The 17580-nt window shown below is 41.7% G+C and overlaps 2 protein-coding genes across 6 annotated transcripts in view; one reads left to right on the top strand and one right to left on the bottom strand.

The window, feature by feature from the left end:
- Nucleotides 1-166: 166 nt before the first annotated feature.
- Nucleotides 167-9655, bottom strand: nol8 (nucleolar protein 8). 4 transcript variants are annotated; one of them, XM_034585481.1, is made up of 18 exons: nt 9537-9655; nt 8390-8537; nt 7988-8050; nt 7668-7746; nt 7208-7364; nt 6454-6752; nt 5993-6294; nt 4365-5764; nt 3781-3981; nt 3481-3609; nt 3046-3145; nt 2759-2891; nt 2559-2639; nt 1796-2130; nt 1565-1706; nt 1360-1424; nt 1020-1102; nt 167-860 (listed from the first exon to the last, which is right to left on the bottom strand). In XM_034585481.1, exons 2-18 carry the CDS (start codon nt 8508-8510, stop codon nt 801-803), a joined length of 3750 nt encoding a protein of 1249 aa, XP_034441372.1. In that variant the 5' UTR covers nt 8511-8537; nt 9537-9655; the 3' UTR covers nt 167-800. The 4 variants fall into 4 exon arrangements, with proteins under 4 accessions (XP_034441372.1, XP_034441373.1, XP_034441374.1 ...); XM_034585482.1 differs by having other exon boundaries at nt 1565-1709; nt 3481-3597; XM_034585483.1 differs by having other exon boundaries at nt 3481-3597.
- Nucleotides 9656-10021: 366 nt separating this feature from the next.
- cenpp (centromere protein P) overlaps nt 10022-17580 on the top strand; it is a 72663-nt gene continuing 65104 nt past the window's right edge. Inside the window, exons 1-5 of one of the 2 annotated variants that reach the window (XM_034586525.1) lie at nt 10022-10183; nt 11048-11190; nt 11486-11640; nt 11948-12036; nt 13945-14030. In XM_034586525.1, the coding sequence (XP_034442416.1) occupies nt 11048-11190; nt 11486-11640; nt 11948-12036; nt 13945-14030 (473 nt within the window). In that variant the 5' untranslated portion in view covers nt 10022-10183. Of the gene's footprint in view, nt 10184-11047; nt 11191-11485; nt 11641-11947; nt 12037-13941; nt 14031-17580 lie in introns of both variants that reach the window. The other variant, XM_034586524.1, reaches the window with a different exon arrangement.

The following is a 17580-nucleotide window of genomic DNA, read 5'->3' as shown; positions in this document are numbered from 1 at the left end:
ATGAGGACACAGACCAGAGCTGCGATGATTCGTCGATGAATGGACAAACTGCTGCCTCCAAAATGAATAAAGTTGAACCAACACCTCCTTGAAACTGAACATTATAATCTTTATGATTTATTGTATTTAGACTCATTGAGGTGGATCTAATTAACAGGACACCGAGTGTATTCTCACAAACACAAAGCTTTATTTCCAAATATACAAAATATCATTTCACTTTATTTTAAACCACAAAGTGACACTGAATCATCTCATCAAAACTACTGTGATGATGCAAAAACCCAAATGAGTCACCATCAAATCACAACAATCTAATGACATCCTTCAGTTTCAGGCCCAGAGATACGAGACATGAGATGTTTGGAGGATCAAACTGAGAATAAATTGATTATAGGCCAAAAAATAACTTCCACCCTGAATCCTGAGACAACAGTCAAAGATAAAATGATGCAGAAATGTTGTCCGACCTTTTGATATTCATTTTATTATTAAATTCAATCTCTATTCGTTAGATCCTCTGTTTCTGCTGCTGCCTGTCATTCAGGAAACTAACAAGAACAACAGGAGGCTCTGATTACAAAAGATCTCTGAGGATTTAATAGAATAAAAAAAACACATTTTATATTCTGATGATCTCGATGTTTTGCTTCAAGTCTGCGTCTTCAGCTGCTGTTTGTTCTCTCTCCTGTTGACTGTTAAAATCAGTCTATGACAACAAATCAAACGAGAGGAAATAAATCTGCTAACTGTAACGTCCAGACCAGGGTATTCAAAGTGAAACAGACTTCCCATCATCCTCAGCTTTTCAGGGAGACCTTCAGCTTTCTGCGGGCGTCCTTGTGTTTCTTGCGATACTCCTGCGGACATAATAATGTAGAAATCACAAATTCAGGTTGTTTGCAAGTTTAGTCTACAATAATTCTGGCTTCTGTTAATAAAAAATCTGTTTTGTGGAAGTACTGCTTCAATGTTGAAGTTATATTATTAACAAATATGTGAGGTTTCCTGATGTGTACCTGTCTGAGTGTGGTCCTCCGCTCTTCCCACTGCTCCATCTGCTCCTCCAGCTGAGAGGGACGACAGAATAACCTCGGGCCCTCTGATGGAGGTGGAGAGGAGGGGTGAGACATCAACATAACATTTCAGGAAGTCATATTGTTCTCAAACAAACATTTTAAATATACACGGAAATTTAACCTGCTGCTGAATTAAAGAAAAAACACTTTTTAAAAACACTTTGCTTCAAGAACTCTATATGATCAAATCTAGAGTAATAAAGTATACACAGTATAAAGTGCAGAGGTCCCTGATGGAGCTTGAATAATAAACCATCTGTATTTGAATTGTCCCCCTCACCTGCCAATCTGCTGTCCTCAGGGTAGAAGAAGAAGAGGAGACCGGTCTTTGCAGGAGTCTCTGCTCTGTTGACAGCAACACAAACACATTCAGACGAGGCTCGATTTGAACAAACATGAATTATAGAGTCGATCTGCTGTTCTGCAATAAAGTATGGAACTTGTGTGCAGGGAATTTGACAGGATTTGTTCTCAATTATTCTCACTCTGTGGTTTTAGGTGTAGCAATGATCTGCTCCTCAACTTCCTCCTGATCCTCATCTTCCTCCTCTGAGCTGCTGTCTCGGAAACGTGGGTCTTGTTGCCATGACACCTTTGGAGCCTCGATAATCTCCACCTTGTACTCTGCTGGTTAGAGAGTGACAGATTACAAAGTGTTCGTAAAACAAATATTTCCTCTAAGACAGTCTGAGGTAAATATTTGAGATTCAACTTACCCGTCTCTTTAATTTCTGTTTCTGCATCGTCTCCAAAGAAGGAGAATTTAAATCCAGACTCCTCTTTTTCTGCATCAGCAGAGACGAGAGACGTCACCGGAGTCGGCTCCTCTTCTTTCCCTCTTTTTTCCTCTACCTCTTCTTGGTCCCAGGTTGTCTTCTCTTCTTCTTCTTCTTCTTCTTCTTCATCATCTTCTTCTACTTCTTCTTCAGTGATGTCATCCTTTGTCGAACCAAACACGGCCTTCAGGTCTCCAGACACGTCATAATAAATGTCTTTAGAAACCTCCGGAAGCTTCTGAGCCTCTTCCCTCTTCTTCCTCCTGGCCGACTTGCTGTGGAGACAGCAGATCAAAAGACAGTCTTACTCAACATGATGCAGTTGAGTGTACATTCTAATTGAATGAGTACTTTGGTGGTTTTCTATACGAGGACTTTCAACTGAACTGCAGCAACAATACATTGAGATATAACTCTTTGCACATTGATATGTGGTGTGCCACAAGGCTCAATCCTGGGTCCCATCCTGTTCTCTAAAGTAGCTTGCAAAGAATTCTAACACCTTCACTTTTTTGACATTTCATCATATGGATTAAATTGACTTAACTGAAAGTCAGAACTGCAAGTACTACCACAAATATATAAAATATATATTTTTTTGACAAATGTATCCAAATAAAGTCTTTATTAATGGAATTAGCATTGGTGCTATACCAATCCAATACATCTTAATAATCATAATTCATAGTTTCCATGTTCGTACCTCTCTTTGTTTTCATCTGGTTTGGTCTCAAACGCAGCATGTTCCTCTCTGCTGGGGTCATAGTGCAGCGCTGACACGTCTCTGCAAACACACATTTTAATTTATTCATTCATCTATTGAACGTAACCTGATGGAACACAAAGTGCCAGTTCAGAAGTGGTGGTGGGACCAGACACTGTGTGTGTGTGTGTGTGTCAGACCTGAAGGTCTTGGCTTTGCCGGCAGTCTTGCTGCTGCAGGTTTGTTGGCTGCTGCCGAGGACGCTCTGCATGATGGACAGGTTCTTCTTCCTCTCCTCCTCCAGAGCCCCATCATCCTCTGTCATCTTCCTCTCTGAATCATAAACAGTCACTTTATTTATGTAAATAAATAGTATAATAGATGCTGACAGGTTTCATATTAGTGGAAGGAGTTATAAACAATAGAAAAGGCAACAGATAACTGGACTCAAATGTTTCTATAATTTGCACCACCACCGGACATATACCCTCACCTGGCTCTTCGTCTTTGCCCTCGTCTTCATCCAGGAAGCGAGAATCCATTCGGAATCGCTCGTCTGCCCCGAAGTGAGACTGTAGCTTCATCAGCTGGACACACACACAAACAAGCCACAAACCAACATCAGAATCATATTCGTTACATTATCTTATAATAATGTTTGGATTGCTTTGAAGTCTGGATCAGATATTTATTTTCTCCAGAGGATAAATCTCTTTATTGTGATCTTTGGCGATTTTCTTTTCTCTTTATTTACACATCTAATTTCATTCAGTTTTACAAAATATCTGAGCCCTGTCTGTTCTCCTGAGGAGATGATGTGTCTGGACTATGAACAGGACACATAGATATTAAATTATAAAAGAATAAGAGAGCCTGTAAAAGGGAACATACAGCGCAGCATCATGTGAACTTGTCTTCTCACCTTCTGACCGGCTCGACCTTCAAACTCAGGTCTGACGTCAAACCTGCTGCCATCCTGCTCTTCATCACCACCCTCTTCATCATCATCACTGCCGCCAAACAGCTGAGGGCCTGACTGCTTCAGACGCACCTAAATACACACACACACACACACACACACACACACACACACGAAACTATGAGGTTGCCACAATTTTCAGACTAAATGTTTGTATTAGGTGATAAATGATAAATAAATAATTGATTGAAATAAATTCACAGGTACATTTGAACTAAACATCATCTGAGCAGGTTCTCTCACCTTCTCTTTGGTTTTGTTCTTCTCATTGGCTGATGCCTCATCATCCGTGGTCTCGTCCTCTGATTGGCTGTCCTTGAACAGGGTCTTCTTTTTTGACATTGTGACATCTGAGGTTGTCTGCTGCACATCTTCATCACTATCATCCTCATCATCATCAGAGCCAAAGACAATATGTTTTCCTGCTCCTGGTTTTGGAGTATCCTGATGGAGAATAAGGTAATGTGAAAATATTAAATTGATTGTTTACAGGTCTTCCACATCAATGTTAAGCTTGTTTTCCTCAGCCCCCAATTGCAGATGATTTAAAGATGTGTAAGCAGTGCACCCACAGAATTCTCTGATTAGACTGAGCTCCTCACACACGAGAGCCGACCAATCATAATTGTTTAATACATCATACTAGTCCACATTCAATAGTTTTTTTCTTCTTCAAATAAATCAATCTGTTTCCAAGGTGAATCATTTTCTTACTTTAATTAACCAGTTTATCATTGTCAAATAGTCAAAGAGAACAAACAACATTTAGCAAGTCTACTATTCTACTAATTGTTCTAACAACATCACACACACACACACACACTCACCACGTTGGAGAGAGCTCCCTGTATGAGCTTCTTGTGTTCTTCGGTCTCCTTCATTCTCTGCTGGATGGCAGCGAGTCTCCTCGTGTTGGCCTTCCTCTGCTGCTCCTCTTCCTCCTTGGCTCCTAACGTCACCCGGGAGGGAACCTGCACTTTCTCTTCCTCCTCGTCGCTGGAGGAGGAGGAAGAGGAGGAGGACGACTCGCTGTGAGGAACAGGGGGAGTTGCTGTTTTCCCAACACCTTTGGCAGAGACAATCTCTTGTTCGTCCTCGTCTTCCTCAGCGGAGGAGCTGGAGGATGAAGGTGAAGTCTTTGCTGTAGCTTTGGCTGACGGAACAGCCCGACTGGTCTTCATCCTCTGCTCCTCTTCCTCCTCATCGTCATCGCTGCTGGAGGAGGGACTTGTCTCCGGTTTCTCAGTATTAACAGCAGATTTATTTGGAACTTTAGTAGCAGCCTTGTTCTTCACGACCTTCACGACCTCCACCTCCTCCTCTTCCTCTTCCTCCTCTTCCTCCTCCTCCTCTTCCTCCTCACTGCTCTCTGTCTTTTTGTGTTTTCCTTTGGTCAAACTTTTACTGGTTTTGCTTTCAGCTGCTTTCTGGTCCACTTGAGGAGCTTCTGAGTGCAGCTTGTGTTTTTTGACCACACTTCCTGTTCTCTCCGCTTGCTGCTCCTCTCTCTGTCTCTTCTGGCAGTCGTTTGTTTCTAATCCCTTGTACAATGTTTTTGTTCCCTGGAAGGTGGGCAGCATCCCTTTCTTCTTCTTCTTGTCGTCATCGCTGCAGTAGCCCCGCATGATGGAGGCGAGGATCTCTTCTGGCATGGTGCCTTTCTTGGGTGCGGGTTGTTTTGTGACGCCAGATATGAGGTTAGTTTCTTTTTCGGGGCTGCCGCTAGGGATGCTGGGAGCTGTAGTCTCAGAGGTCTGCTTGGCTTCTTCAGCTAGCCTCTGTAGATCAGCCATGGAGATCTCCAGATGGGTGACGTTAGAAAACATGGCTTCATAATCATCATCATCATCATCATCATCATCATCCTCCTCCTCCTCCTCCTCCTCCTCCTCCTCCTCCGAGGAAGAGGACTTCACAACAGGGAGAACCACCAACTTCTTACGCTGGTTGCTGCTTTTTTTCTGAGAAGGGGCAGAAGTTATGTGATCTTCAGCATCTGCTGAATCCTCCTCCTTCTCCTCCTCTTCTGCTCCAGCTTTACTTTTCTTCTTCGCCTTTTTCTTCTTATCCGTGTTGTTCCCTGAGCGGTTTTCTGCAGCGGGCTGGGTCTGTTTCTCCTGCGATGGAGCTGGAGGAGGAAGAGGAGCAGGAGGAGGTTTCCTGGATGCAAAGAGTTCATCTGTGTCAGCAGAATCATAGTCATCTTCGTCTTTGGCATCTGGCCTACCTGGAATCAGAGAGAAAAACTGGATCACTTGATATTTGCACAGTTCCTTCTTAATTAGTTACTATTATTTTTGTGGCCTTGCATGCCAGCACAGAAATAATATTTGAGAGGTCAGTGTCAGAAATCTAGACACCTGAACTCTTCTGGCCAGCCCCCCGGTTAAATCCCCGGTAAATATCTTAGAAACGGGAGAACAAGCAAACTCCACACAGAAAGATGAAAACTCACAGGAACGTCCCGACTTCACCAGGTAGTCTAATCCAACCACTTCCAGTTTATCATCCTCCACTTCCTGCCTCAGTGCACCATGGGAGGTGTTCTGATCGGCCACCAGCATGCGGATTTCGTCGTCCGAATCCACATCGTAGCCGCTGAAAGGTACCAACTTCCTCGGAGCCGGTCTTTGGTTGGTTGGGAGTGGAAATCCGTTGCTGAAAGGTTCAGGTTCAGGCTCAGGTTCAGGTTCAGGCTCAGGCTCAGGCTCAGGCTCGGGCTCGGGGACATGGACGGAATGAACAGTCGGCTCTAATCTGAGAGGAAACAACAGGAAGGAGAAATTTAATGCGAGCAGAGTGACACATCATGAAGAATGAATCAAGTGACACATAAAAGTCCTAAAACATTTCAAACTAAATACCAAACCAGTGGAACTTCTAGGACAGACTCTAAGTAGCAGAACACATTGTTACCTGGCTGTGCTCACTGCATTACAGGAGTTGGTCACGCTTTTCCGACTCTTTTTGGGTTTTGGTGGCACATATGGAGGGAACTCGCCCCGCCTCTTTTTGCTGATGTCATCGTCCCCTCCCTGTACCTCCCAGGTGAGCTGGGTGACGGGGGTGTGCTGGTCATCTTCGCCTCGGTCCAGCTTGCGGATGTTGTGGCTGTATTTGGACGGGTCGTAGTTCAGGGTTCGAGCTTTGCTGCCTTTCTGACACCTGAGCTGCAGGATGGGGAGGACTCGTCCAAACTTACTGACCACCCAGTCCTGAAAGCAGAGCAGCCAGAGGACAGTCAACACCAGGGGACTGTTGAAACCATTTGAACATGTAGTGGCCTGGGTAAGGCTGAGGATAAAGACGTAATTTAACACACAAAAAAAAGATATAATACAGCCCCACGACAGACAGAAAGAGAATCAACCTAATTGTTGTGTATTCCTAGATTTATATATTTGTGTTCGTTTTCAGTTCTGACTGTCAAACTAGATGATAAAAGTTATATGGCATTCATTCTCTGTATGCATTTGTTTTTTTAAAGGGTTTAACCTGAGCCAGACCAGACATCAATGACATCGACTCATAGGATACAGCGGACAAAATGTGTTATAAAAGATGTATTTATATATATTCGTTCTCAGCTACACTATAGATGTCCTGTCTTATAGTCTCTCTCTCTCTCCCTGGGGTCCTGATAGAAACAGGAAGCGGTTGATGACCTGACCTTGTGTCCCGGGACTTCGGTCCCTGGCACTGCAGCGTTCATGTGGAAGTTGTCCACGCCGGCTTTGCTCAGGGAGTCGAGCAGCTTCTGCCTCTTGTCTTCAGGTGCAGGCGGCTGGAGGCGCTGCTCCTCCGCCTCCTGACGCTCCTGAGTCAGTCTGAAACACAAAAGTTCTAAATCTCAACCACTCCGGCTACAGCTTCTCTAATTTGAGGATTAACTCTGTTTGATTTCGCTATAAACTGAATAACTTTTGGACAAATCCAAACATTTGAAGATTTCCTGTTGGAGGCTGAGGAGCTATGACTGACATTTAAAATTATCGACAAACCTCGGACTCTTTACAGCTAAATTTATAGATTGATCAATAAGTAATAATTAGCAGATTAGTTTATTTCATCTTCCTCTCGGCTCATAGTCAAGTCCAAAGACTTTCATGGTGAGATGAACCTGGCTTTACCTGTGCAGGACACTCTCCTTGGCATTTTCAATCTGCAGAGTTCCTCCTTTCCATTTGGATTTGTTCAGCACCGTCAGACCTGAGGAGGAAACACACTGATCACATACTGATGTGGTGACCCAAGCTCTGATGTTCTTAACAACACAAAACCACATTTACTTCAACAAACAAAGGAATGTCAACATTTCTGTTGTTTCCAACACAAATACTTGTGTTTGAGTATTTTCTAGAGTATTACGCATGATTTAATTTTGTTTCAAGATACTGATACTCAGGAGAAACAAGGGAAACTGATCTTTGAGGTTCTGTTATTCACTCACATCTCTTCAGGTCAGCTTCTGAAATGTTGATGTTCATGTAGCTGAAGGTTTTGTAAGGAACTCCTGCAGGAGAACAACATCAGTCAGGACACATGCAGCAGTTGGATTATAATCAAACAATCAACACTGGGTTTGATTGAACAGTGAGTTTTGATGCCTAAGATTTAAAATTCAAATAACTTAAAACTATGATGTGAATTTAATTTCGTGCTTTAATAAAATTGCTGTTGAGCAGGTGCTTCTCAACTACAGATAACATGCTATCCAACAAACAAATCTCCTGTTATACCGACCATAATAACTGGGATGAATTGTGTAGTTATCTGAACTGAGTTTAGGATCTTATAATTTATATTAACAGATTAAATAGCGGTGAATTTCAGTGCCCAGTGAATTTCTCACCATCATCGTCTCTCCTGGTCCGTAGCTCAACATCCTGCACGTCTCCAAACTTCCCAAACCGATCCTTCAGATCCTTCTGAGTGATTGTGTGGCTCAACCCACCGATGTACAGCCGCTGCATTGCTCCGTATCCACGACGACGCGGTCACTGCACAACAATAAACACCAGCATCAGCCACCTACCATCATTCCATCCCTTAATCAAGCAGTAGATGGGAGCAGGGTTTGAAGAACCATAAGGCTTGAACCTTTGCAGTCCGAGTTAGGTTTGATCAATCAGTGGTAAGTTAATCAACTAGAAATGTACAATTACAATGTTAAATAATTCATTAATTGTCAGTTTTAATTCTGTGCTGTGCACAACGCCGCAGCAGCACTGAATCAGCCTGGTCCTGCTGCACCTGTATTACTCCTCATCACGTACCCATATAACCAAAATCGATAATTATAAATCGCACCCCCTTGCTTGATTCAAGTGGTATCCCCCAGGGCTCTCCATTTGGCCCAATCCTGTTCAGTATATACATTAATGATCTGCCTTCTGTTTTTGGAAAATGTGTTTTCCTAATGTTTGCCGACGATACTTTTATTTCTGCCCGTGGTAAAGCTGCAGACAAGTTTCCCTGTAAACTAACCTAAGTCGTGTTGAAGTTCACATCCTGTCTAAACCATTGTTATTCAAACAGAGTGTGTATATGTTTTTCCAAAAGAAACATAGCAATACTTAGGGACACACAAACTCCAAGTTCAGTTTCAAAACAGCAGACACACATAGACCCGGTTTCTAATAAACTCAAAGCTAGGCCATGTAGAAATGTTTTGTGACTTAATCAATTAAGTTGATTGATGAACTGTTCCAGGGATCATGCTGAAAGGAAACTCTTTAGTTACTTTTAGTAGTTTAGTGTTTCTGAACTATATAACACAATACAGATCAACTCCTGCAGCCTCCAGAAGAACCATGGAGCTGAATGAGGCAGATTCCACCCAGCATGCTGACTTCACCAGGGGGAGACTTCACACCACCGCCACGCTCCCTGCGCCACGACACCTGGAACTCCACGTGCTCATAGCGGAGCGGACTGTGTCGTCACGAACTAATATCAACAAATATTATCGACAGACAAAAAAAGAATCAAATGTTTACCTCACATGTGTCCAGCTGGTGTTACCGTCAACTCGGTCCGGGGCTGTTCCCGTCGACTTTCCCTTCCGTGCTTGTTCCCGCAGCCCCTGAAACGTTCCGGTGTGGTGTAATTACAATTAGAGGGAAATGAAATAAAACATCATGTATTTAAAAAATAAAGAAATAAAGTTTATATAAGCTAATGTTGAGAGAAGATGTTATTAACTGTTCACCGCTAATTAACATCAACAAGAAACAAATAACTTCCTGATGGTTCATCAAGCTGAAACCACAGAGGGGACTCTCATCATTTCCATGTATGACGTACATTTGTGTATTGTCTATTAAAAGCAATAAACTAATATATTTACGTTTAAAACAAACATATAAGACAACTCTCAGTAATTGTATCTACAATGAGGTGCACAGTTAATTACCGATCTTCATTAAATGATATGTTTCCCCCCTCCGGTTCATGGAAAGTGGTATCGTCCGCAGGGCGCGAGGCTCCAAACTGTTTTGGTTCGTCAGAAAACGAAGAAACTGTCCTCAGCTTCAAAGTGATTATTAATCTGATTCAACAGAGTAACTCGTGTTTAAATAAGTGGGCCGAGAAGTTTGAAGGGACTTTAATTGAAGTGAGTGCACGTGACAGCGGAGACGGACCGGTGAGCTTCATTTACACAGACTGTAGACGGTCATCATACAGTAGAGACACTAATGTGACTTTCACTGATGAGTTTGGTCTTTACGTTGTTATTTAACCTTTTAGAGAGTAAGAGTCATGACTCCATTTTGTTTTTACACAAATTAACACACACAGGTTAATATATCGATGTGTAATGAACCTTTGTTATTTAACTATTGATGATAATGTGTTTCTGTGAATATGAATATGTCTTAATGGAAGTAGAAGCTGTTTTAACTAGAGACACAGCACAAAGGGCAACCAATTAAAATGTCTCCTAACTTTTCTTTGTTAATTGGTCCCATATTCACGTTATATTTTTAATTGGCATTAATATTCCATCACGTGTCTTTGAGTTTTCAGCTGTACAGATCCCTTCCTGGCGAATAATCATAACATCATATTAAAAACTTATGTCTGATATGGTTTTCCCAACAAATATTTTTTTAATTCTTGAATTTTCACCTCCCTTTTTTTATCTAATGAAAAATCCAATAGGAAATGTATGCGTGTGCTTTCATTTTCCAAAGTTTACCAGCACTACACAAGATGTGAATACTTTCAATGAAGTCAGTTGTATTTTCCACATCGCGTTTGTGTAAGTCACATATTCGATTGTCTTCAAAAAATACTTAAAAATACATCTAACTACCATAAGTACCAATTAGCAAGACTTTAAACCAATCTCACATAGCAACCTGTCCCTTCCTGCACATATAGTAGCATAGTTTGTGTTTTTGTATTGTGTAATCATTGGTGTGACTTCTTTAATGCTGAACATTCCACTCACTGAAGATCTCCACGTGACTTTTTAATGACTTTAATTGGTTTTATGTACCTCCAGATGGAGGAGAACATGTGCGAGGAGAACATGGAGGAGGTGGAAGTGCTGGAGGCTGAGATTGATCGACTCCGGGCTGAAGTGGCAGAACTGCAGAACCTCAAGGACATGACGTTCAACTTCAGAGGGCAAATGCAGGATGCACTGTGAGTTTCAGTTTCTTTATTTTTCAACCTGTAGCAACTTCACGTAAACAACCTTGCCAGTAAAAGTCACACATTTTAGATTTAAGCACATCGTCAAGTAGGTTAAAAAAAGGTCGCTGAGTTCAAAGGGATGTGCTCAGTCTCCTAATTAATCATGCAAGTAATTTGGGCGTAACAGGCAATGAACTAATTAATCAGAATGTCGCCTCATATTTCATTTAGAAGCAAGTAAGTTGCTGCCCAGAGACCTCTGGCGGGGAGAGGTAAAAACAAATACTTTCATTCATCTCCACAGGTCGTATGTGTGCGGACAGAAACAGGTGGGATCGAAGGAGGAGGTGGAGTCCAGGCTAAAGGAGGAGGTGGAGGAACTGGAGGAGGACCTTAAGCGGCAGACACAGATGAACGGCATCAGTCTGAACAGCTGCACCACAAAGACGCTGCAGAGCAGTAAGAGAGGAGCTGTCTGAATCCACAGCCTTCACCGTTTTCTGACACTACAAATTAAAATGATCAATCAGTGAAGGAGAATAACCAGGAGATTAAAATAATTTAGTTATTATACTAATGTACAGTATATGATTGTTGTCATCATAGGCAAACCTCAATTATTGCTTTTTTAATTGCAAGCAAATACAGGTCACCTTTCATTGGGTCCCTCGTGATGTAATAATACTTAAAATGGTGTGATGTGTGTGTGTGTGTGTGTGTGTGTGTGTGTGTGTGTGTGTGTGTGTGTGTGTGTGTGTGTGTGTAGGTAGCAGGAAGTTGGTCCAGCAGCTCTCTGTATCAGGACACTGCTCTGAACTGGTCTTCCAGGTTGAGTTCCAGCTCTCTGACTTCAGGGTGAGTTTGTTTTTAACTCTGCCAAGGAGTCTATATTTTCAAACCCTGTCCGTTTGTTTGTTTGTTTGTTTGTTTGTTTGTAAACTAGATTATGCGAAGCCAACTCAATGGATCAGCACCAAACTTGGCGAAGGGATATGATATGAGTCCAGGAAGAACCCATTACATGTTTCACTTTCTTTAACAGTGTGAAATAGGGCATTTGCAACATTTCCCCAGTTTTCCCAGTGAATCATGCATTGATCTCCCTCATTTAGGGGACTGATATCCATAAGTGTTTGAAATTTGGTGCAGCTTGATTGAATTTAAGGAGACTGTTGGGCCTTGGCAGAGGTTTGCACTCTACTGGGTGACATTCAAGGCTTTTGGCCAAACAATGATCAATGGTGCTGTTTCTTTTCTTTAACACTGTGGAAAATGCTTCTGGTAACATGTGACACACTGAGGGACACACTTCAGTGGACTGTACCTCAGTGTTGATGCTGTATTCAGCCAGCAGAGGGTGACACAGGTTCACTGACGAGGCTTCACTTGCACAGTTCAGAATTTTTCAGACTCGCAAAACACTCCAGTATCAGGTCATGTCTCATTCAGAGAGCAGAGGAAATGTCAGGTATCAGTCGTGCATCATGTCAGTGATATCAGGTGAAGTCGTGTTGGTGCCGCCAGCAACAAAAAGTCCTCAGGTTTAGATCATCTCTTCAAAATAAAGGTCGACTTTTAGGGGCTTTTTTTATTTTCCAATCACTCTCCATAAAAGAGAGTTCCAATCAGAGTAATTTATAAATTCGACCGTTAAACATTTTTTATTGATTATGCTCAACAGATGTTTTTCCATAAAATCTTTTGGAGGGAAAGGTGCCCAAGGAAGAACTCATTAAGTTGGAAACAAATGTCAAAATCATGATTTGAATCAGGAACCATTTGATGAAAGAATATTAAAAAGTTATATTAAAGTTTTTTTGTATATACTTAGTGCTCTGGACACTTTCTTTCTGTACAGGTTCAGTGTTCAGCCTTCTGGTGAGTTAGAAGCACATTTTGAACAAGATCAGGTTTGACCCTTGAAATGTGCCAGCGCTGCACATGTGTAGTGAACACTAATTGTAGTTTTATTGTAGGGAAATTCAGTATTACTCTCATCTGTGAACCTCCTTCTTGTAGGTCCAGCGGTCTTCTGGTTTTCATTGTCTATCGACTCTTTACCACAACAGCTGGTTTCATTGAATCCCTCTTCTGCGTCTGGCTCAAGAAGTGCCATTAAAATCAGAGTTTTTCTTCTGAAGTTTCAACTTGTTTTGATCAAGACATTCATTATTTGGTGCTGTAATTTAGAAACGGAGTCATTCTGTAAACACACACACACTCGTGTTGACCTTTTATTATAATCTGATTAATAGTTGTTTTTTGTGTTGCAACAATGTTGGCTAGTACAGTTGCCAGTAACCTAAAAAACGTGTTCAGTGTTCAAACCCATTCAAAACCAATCACATTTAAGATTTATGGCTCCTCAAATACGGAATCGCTTTCGTCTTGACATGGACGTGGATGTTTGAAGGAATATGTGCTTGTTCCATTTCCTCTTAGGAAGATGTGCAAAATGATTTCGACCTCATGTCTGTGTGATACAAATGAAGCTGGTGTTGGGATATGGTTGATTAAAAATACACCCACCAGCACAACTATGATAGAAACAAATGAACAAACAACTTCATGTCTTTGTTGACTTTTAAAGAAGGAAGGTTCCGATCCGCTGGTAGCAATACAGTGGTGTCCACAAGTTTGAGAAGACTGGACGAGGGTTAAATATCAGTGATATCCTGGTCAGCACACTTGCTACAGGGACTTTTCTTCTTGTACCTGAGGTAGGATGATGATGATGATGATGATGTGTTTGCTCCGCAGCAGGGTCAGAGGTCTGAGAGGACGATCAGTGATCTGAACGTGGTGATGGATGCCGGTGACCTGAGCAGCCTCGGCAGCTTCCTGTCTGGGTAAGAACGAACGCTTGATGAAAACCTCATCTGATCCTTTACCCTCCTGAGTTTTTTCTTGTCACGTGTAAGAGGAATTCAACTTTTCTTCAACAGCAAACCTTTGTGTTTGACAAAAGTATTGTCAAGACTTAACTCTGAAGATAAAGCTGTCGTGCTCCATCTTTATATACAGTCTCTGTTCTGAAAGGCTACACCTGTAAACGTGGTGAAGAGCTGCTCATTAAAATATGAGACAACGACGCACTCGGACGTTCATATTGTTGAACGTGTGTTTACTTCACAATAGTTGTGTAACGACTGAAAAAAGATGGAGTTTGGAAGAGAAATCTCCGTGTCGAGTGATTTATTTACACTGTCTGTACACTGAGTCCAGCTCTGCATGTTTAATACAGGACATCACTGCTGTCAGGATGAAGCGTCCTGTTTAGTTTAACTCTAGAGTTTATTAAAGTAGAAAAACATGTCAAATGACCGTCATCCAGCTGAGTCCTCTCACTTACACATCGTTTCTCTCTTCATCCCACAAACAGCCAACCTTTCCTGCAGCAGACCACACAGGTGCAACTCATTACATTTGTAATGGCTGCGTTCCATTTAGGTGTGCTGGTTTACTGGCACACTTTCCCGTAAACAGAGCGTTGCCATCGCTGATATTAATTACACCTGTTCTTCTCCTGCTGCGACTGCTCAAAATACCTGAGCTGCATCTGCTATTTTGAGATTTACTCTGCTGTATTTTGAGGATTAATCCCAGGTGCTTGTGGAAAAAAACATTAGTGTTACAGATGGTGTTTCAGAGCAGAATCTCTGTTTCATCGTTTATTCTGAATTTCTAAAGAGGCGTAAAGAAACTTGTTTTTCATACCACAACCTGCGTGTGGGAAATTATTCTCAAAAGTCAAAAGTCTCTTCTGTTGATCAATGCCCAGTGAAGGAATAAATATAAATAAATAAATATGAAACGGAGCCTGACAGTTACTAGATTTGTTTAGCCCTTTACTGATATCTTATTTATTGTTTAAAAGAAATCCAGTATCTGGAATGGCACTGAAATCAATCAAGCCGTGCCAAATTGCACACATATAAATGAATCAATGAATAAACAAATAAATAATCAATCCAATTTTATTTGTATGTATTAAAAGGGGGAAAGAGATCCACATGTTCTCCCAGGACGGACAGAAGTACAATAGATGCTGCGTATAACTGAGAACGTTATCAAAATAAAAGCATTTACAACATCGAAACAGTTTTTAACATGATGGAGAAGTGTGTCACTGTCACATTAGAAAATGTCTGATAGAGATGAAGGGAGGAGCAATGCCAAAGGAATTGAGGAGTTATTGTTATGGTAATGGTGGAATATGTGAGCAGGCGTATTGTATATCAAGCAGTCTTGTTGTTAATCATAGTCCACGATCAGCCGCCACCATCAGGATCCACCACCACATAGATAAATCCTCTAAACACGACAGATCCACGAATTAGTCTCTGGGAAATGGTGAAAGTGTCACAATCATAAAAAAACAAAGTGATTAAAAAAAATCCTGGATCCGCTCCATTGTCCGAATCTGCATGAAATGATCATGGATTCTTTCTTGGTCCCTGTCGCATCCTTCCATTTAGTTTCATGGAATCCATTTGGTGGCTTTTGCATAATCCTGCTGTCAAACAACAGAGGGGGGGGGGAAACATAGTCTCCTTGGCTGAGGTAACGGGACTGTATGATGGCTGATATCTTTCTACCAGAAACCCACGATATCAACATATTAGATCTCTTGAATCTGGTTCTTAAAGAATAGTGACCGAGATTCGCAGATCATTTTACAGCGTTATAACTCAACTGCTCAGTTCCCTCTGTGTCATTGAGACTGTATTTTCTAAATGACCTCTAACATATCGGTGACATTTCTGTATTTACATATAATTGTCAACTGACACAGATGTGGATAAATATGTGATAATAATCAAACAATTATCAACTGCATTGCTTTTATCATTTATTAACACGTACTGTTTTTACCAAGTGGTGGGATGTGGAGGGGATTTAGATGTTGGAAGCTTTAACATCATATGTTTCTCATTTATAGTGTCTAAAAATATTCATAAGTGCTGTTTAAAATTTGGATGAAGGAAAATCCTGCATTGATACTGACTGAATAAGAATTGTTAAATGTTCCCACCATGCTGTCGCCTCCTGCTGCAGCCGTGACTCTTTGGTGACCTCCAGTGTAACTTATGCAGACACCAGGCGCATCAGCCTGGTTCCTGACTTCTATAAGATCCAAGTGATGCTCTCGCTCAGTTGAAGAATATAGATGAAATGTGTTGTGTTTATATGCGTTGAGTTTATGCACCCAGGTGCATTTTCTCCTCTTATAAACACAGTGTGGCAGAAAGCGTCTGTTCTCTCGGTGGATCAGCGCCACAGACCTGAAGTCTGGTTTGCTCTATATCGGAGGCCAAACCACATCTGGATCTTATGGTCCAGTCTGCAGAGTCTGGCAAGAGACAGATGGAAAAATCCTGGAGATAATGATTCTGACACACTGCTGCCTTCTCTCTACATTTGTGTGTGTGTGTGTGTGTGTGTGAGAGAAAGGGAATAAGTGTTTAACAGTCCAAATCAGACTCTGAACTGTTTAAAATAAACACGGAATGTGGGACTTATTTATTTATTCTTTTGTTTGGACACATCTGTCCTCATCCTAACTCGCACAGGCAGTGTAGTGAAAGCATCTTGTCAATCCGTGTCACAGAGGATGCATCCAGCCGCAGGGTGACGGGTGGCACCTGGGTACAGCATGCAGGAGGAAGGACCTAACGTAAAGATACAGCTGCAGTAATCACATGTTTTTTATTTACCGCACATTGACTCAGACGTCGGCCTTTATCACCAAAAGCTCTCGATCAGTACCGTTGTCTTCCCAGGTCGCCCGCTGTGCCTTCTGAGGACATTTTCCCGATGTATTCTCTCATGGGCTCACTTGGACGTTCTCCGGGCGTTTCACTAGAGGGCTGGAAGAAAAATGTCCGGAGCAACTGACTTGGACATTTGTGTTCTAACTACAACCGCTCTGCAAAATCAAAATTGAAAGTCTCGACTTCAGTTCAATGTCTGAACGCAGCATAAATGTTAAAATCCAGCTTTTTAAAGACTTTAAAAATCATGGTTACATTTCTACTTTTTGTTTATTTTGTCTTTTTATAACTATTTATTACCAGAACTGTTGGAACTTGGAAATGTAGATATTTTTGTTTGTATTTTGAGGTGGATTTACAGGACTCACCACAGGCTGGATGATGTCAAACTGTCCTGAAACACAGTGCTGCTCTTGTCATGAGGGGATTCATGCCTGTTGATCCCTGAAGTATTTTGACTTCCAGCCTACAGCCGATGATGCAGTGATCCAGGCGGTTACAGTTTTTGTTAAACTGGTCCAAGCCTGACGATTAATGACATAACAGGAGACATCAGTCACCTCTAAGCTAAAAGAAAAGTTTATTTTCAGACGGTTTCTTTAAAGACAAGGCAACACCTCTACAA

The sequence above is a fragment of the Hippoglossus hippoglossus genome, chromosome 5 (genome assembly GCF_009819705.1).
Source record: "Hippoglossus hippoglossus isolate fHipHip1 chromosome 5, fHipHip1.pri, whole genome shotgun sequence".
NCBI lineage: Eukaryota > Metazoa > Chordata > Actinopteri > Pleuronectiformes > Pleuronectidae > Hippoglossus > Hippoglossus hippoglossus.
The sequence above is the reverse complement of the archived record's forward strand: the minus strand, read 5'-3'. Positions and strand labels throughout refer to the sequence as shown.